Source organism: Carlito syrichta, unplaced genomic scaffold (assembly GCF_000164805.1).
Source record: "Carlito syrichta isolate Samal-C Ts95f unplaced genomic scaffold, Tarsius_syrichta-2.0.1 Scaffold86295, whole genome shotgun sequence".
In the NCBI taxonomy this organism is placed as follows: Eukaryota; Metazoa; Chordata; class Mammalia; order Primates; family Tarsiidae; genus Carlito; species Carlito syrichta.
The window spans coordinates 141,148-145,424 of NW_007030391.1; the positions used below are offsets into that span (position 1 = coordinate 141,148).

Genomic DNA, 4,277 nt, shown 5'->3' on the forward strand with positions numbered 1-4,277 from the left:
GCCCAGGCAGGTCTCGAACCCGCGGGCTCAGGCAATCCACTCACCTCGGCCTTCCAAAGCATGGGATTACAGGCTGAGCCACCAAGCCCAGCCTGGACTACAAGCTTCTAAGGAAGGCAATAGGGCTGTCCCTGGTCACAACTGTGTCCCCAGCACATGGCATGGCACACAATAGCTGCTTCAAAAACGCTGCTTGGATTGAAGGAAGTTAGTTTTTGATTTAAAAAACAAAATCATAAATAGACTTAGTATCTTCTTTCTCTTTTATCTTAGATATGATGGTTAATCTGGGCTTTCTCAGAGGGTTTCGTGATAGTCTTAGCTCACATCCTCCTCCTCCAGAAAGCCCTCTCTGATACATCAGGTCTGACCAGTTATCTCCTCTGGGCTCCCACAACCTCCTGGGCTTCCCCCATTGCAGCCCTGATCACCCTGAGAGATATCACTGTCTGGCGATGAGTGTATCTCCCCCATTGGTCTGGAAGCCCCATGAGTGTCTTGGTCACGGCTGTGTCCCCAGCAAAGCCAACACAGGGCCAAACACACAGTAGGGGCTCAGGGACCAACTGCTGACTAATTCGAAGGACAGGATGCTGAGAAGGAAGGAAAAGGAAAAGGAAGAAAGGGAGCTGGGCCTTTACCGTCAGATGGGATTTCAAAATTAAGGAAGAAGGAAGTGAGTATATTCTGGGCAGTGGGAACAGCTTGAGCAGCATGTGGAGGCAGGATGGCGAAGGGTGTTCAAGGAACAGCATGTACTTTGAGTTGGTTACAGCAAAGGAGGTCAGCAGGGAAGACAGGGGCCAGGCCCTAGAAGAAGCCTTAAGACGAAGGCTCTGAATGCAGCACCGAGCTCCTGACTGCTACCAGGAAGGCACTTGAGCAGGGTAGTATCTGATCAGAGCTGTGCCACAGAGACAGATTCTGGAAGGATGAGGAAAAACTGGAAACAGGAAGGCCTGGGAGGAAGGCAAGTTAGGGACAGATCCACACTGCAGGGGTTTAAATGACAGGTCTGAAACTCAGACAGAATTGAGTTAGAATCCTGGTTCCAACTTGAGTAGGCCAGCCCTAAGCAAGTGGCCTTGCCTCTCCATGCCTCAGTTTCCTCATCTGTAAAATAGACATCATAATAATCCCAGTATCATAGTGCTGTTGTAAGGGTTCAAAGAGTTAACCTATATAAAGCACTTAAACCAGGCACAGTGGCTAACACCTGTAAACCTTCCAGCACTTTGGTAGGCAGAGACAGAAGAATCATTTGAAGTCAGGAGTTTGAGACTAGCCCAGGCATCATAGCGAGACCCCTCATCTCTATAAAAATAATTTTTTTTAAAAAAACCCAAAAAACAGACATGGTGGTGCATGCCTGTAGTCCCAGCTACTTGGAGGCTGATGTAGGAGGATCACTTGTGCCCAGAAGTTCAAGGCTACAGTGAGCCAGGATCGCGCCATTGTACTCCAGCCTGGGCCACAGAGCAAGACCCTGTCTCTAATAATAATAATAATAATAAAGCACTTAAAAGAGCGCCTGGTGTATGGTAAGAGCTTGAATCTCAGCTCTGTGTCTTCCAAGGTGTGTGACCTTGGACAAGTAACTTGACCTCTCTGTGCCCCAATTTCCTCATCTGTAAAAGGGGAGAATAGTATCTTCCTCGTAGGGCTGCGGTGAGGAATAAATGAGTTCATAAGAGAGAAGAGCTTGGCGTAGCACTGGACCGAGTGAGTGCTACTGGTTGTTCCTGCTCAGCTGTTCTGCGATGCCAGGGAGATGGGAAAGCAGCAGAGAGAAAAACCATGGCGAAAGATCCCAGAAGTCAGCTCCTCTGCATGGGCACGTCGGGGCAGGTCTGTCTGTCACAACTGTGGCCACGTGTGTGAACACGTTCCTAAGCAAGGCATGTGGGGTGAGGGAGGCTCAGAGCGGACTTCAGCAGGGGCCCCGGACTCTGGGAGGACTCAGCAGCCAAGCTGGCAAGCTAGAGGGCTGCGGACTATGCTCCCAGATCCACGTGAGGCTCTGCAGTTTCACACCTGCCCCTGCTGTGAACCTCCCTCCCTGAACCTGCCCAGCCAGCCCTCCTGATTCACAGGGGAGAGCCACACCCAAGCTGGCGGCCAGGGTGGATGATGTAAACAAGACAGATGGCCCCTTGGACACCTGGGAGGAAGGGGGAGACCAGGCGGGCCCCTGGCTAGGTCAAGGATCCTTTAGTGTTTTTAGTTCCTACAGCCCTTTGAGAAGCGGATGAGTTAGGGCTCACTTCACTCCCTAGAAAAATGTACAAATGGGGCCGGGCGCAATTGTTCATGCCTGTAATCCCAGCACTTTGGTGGGTGGATGCGGGAGAACTGCTTGAGCCCAGGAGTTCGAGACCAGCCTGAGCAACAGAGTGAGACTTCATCTCTACAAAAAATAAAATAAAATAAAAATTAGCCAGGCATGGTGGTGCACACCTATAGTCCCAGCTACTCAGGAGGCTCAGGTGAGAGAACTGCTGGAACCCAGGAGTTGGAGACTAGCCTGAGCAACAGAGCAAGTAACTTGACCTCTCTGTGCCCCAATTTCCTCATCTGTAAAAGGGGAGAATAATAGTATCTCCCTCATAGGGCTGCGGTGAGGAATAAATATATTAGCCAGGCATGATGGCGTGCACCTGTAGTTCCAGCTACCGGGAGGCTGAGGTGGGAGGATCGCTTGAGCCCAGGAGAACGAGGCTGCAGTGAGCTGTGATGGTGCCCCTGCACTCCAGCCCGGGTACCAGAGCGAGACCCCGACAGGAAAGAAAGAAGGAAAGAAAGGAAGAAAGAAAGATATACAAATGGGCTAAGGGGTGATGATGGTTCATGCCCTTTAAGGCAGTCACAGGCCCCACATTAAGAAATCTGGGGTAGAAAATGCACCCTTTCTGTTTCCCTATTCCAACGTTCTTCAGATTTGGGGGGAGTCACAGACTCTCCAGAGGATGTGACAGATATCATAGACCCTCGCTTAAAAATATGTAGGTACACACACAGACTCAGTTGTACAATTTCAGGGTTCCTGGGCTCCACTGTAGACCACAGGACTTGGAGGCAGTCAGGGAGGGGAAAGGAAAGAATCAGGAGGGGGTGCCTGGAGTGGGTTAGTAACCTGACTGTCAGAGGGAGGAGGTCAGCGGATGGAAGAGGTGCCCGGAGGTGCGACTGCTGGTGGGCAACTAAAAGCAAACTGGGAGAGAACGTCTCAAGCAAAGGCAGAGGGATCAGGGGTCTGGGGAGATGTGGCTCAAGGGCAGGATGGGTCCCACTCACCCCAGACCTGTCCTCGGGATCGCTGGCACCTCCGCCCCCAGTCACCACGTCATCCTCAGACTCGTCGAAAGAGGAGGCAGAGGAGAAGCCACCACCGCCTCCCTCAACACGGGAGGGAGGTCCCACAGGCTGGGCCTCAGGCTCTGGGGTCTCAGGGGTGATGATGAGGCGGGGCACAGGGCACGGGGGGCTACACTTCAGGGAAGAGTACAGGTGAGTCACCAACTCCCCAGTTTCCGGTTCCTCTAATGGGACATCATCGGGTTCTCCCCAAAGGCAGTTTGTCTCAGGTGCTGTCTGGGGACCATCAAAGCCAGGCCGTGTCCAGGAGCCATCAGTATCTTGTTGTATTGGGAAACCATCCATGCCAGGCTGTTTCCTGGCTGTTTCAGGATCCTGTCGTGTTTGGGAGCCATCAGTGTATGGTTCTATCCAGGAACCTTCAGTATCCTGTCGTGTCCTGAGGCCATCAGCGTACAATTCTTTCCAGGAGCCATCGGCACTTGGTTCTGTTGAGGAGCGGGCTCCCTCTTGGTGAGTCCGGAGGTTGGACCTGCTCTGGTGGGTCCAGAGGTTATCAGCCCAGGGCTTGACCCTCTCTTGCTGAGTCTGTGACCCATGCTTTTCTAGCTCTGTCCAGGGCCCATCAAGCCCTGGCTGTGTCCGGAGGCTGGCCATCTCTTGCTGAGTCTGGAGGTCGGCCCTGTACGGATCAGTCCAAAAGCTATCTGTCTCGGTCGTCTCCCGTTCCGACCAGCTGCTTTCTGGGTGGCTCCGGAGGCCGGACCTGCCTGGTTCCGTCTTTCGGCTGGGCCCCGCCGTCTCTGCTCCAAGGCCAGCTGCCTCGGGCTCAGTCTGTCCGCCCGTCCAGGATTCTGTCTGTGGATCATCTGACCCCGGCTCAGGCCCGAGGCCGGTCCTCTCGGGCTCGGTGTGGAGGCTGAACCCCTCGGTCCGGGCCCAGGGCCCGCCCCCCTCCGGCC

General features: G+C 53.6%; 1 protein-coding gene across 1 annotated transcript in view; it reads right to left on the reverse strand.

Moving 5' to 3' along the window:
- ITPKC (inositol-trisphosphate 3-kinase C) overlaps nt 1-4,277 on the reverse strand; it is a 21,321-nt gene that overhangs the window by 16,888 nt on the left and 156 nt on the right. Inside the window, 1 exon segment of the mRNA XM_021711901.1 lies at nt 3,295-4,277. This exon segment is cut by the window's right edge and continues 55 nt beyond it. Within this exon segment, the coding sequence (XP_021567576.1) occupies nt 3,295-4,277 (983 nt within the window).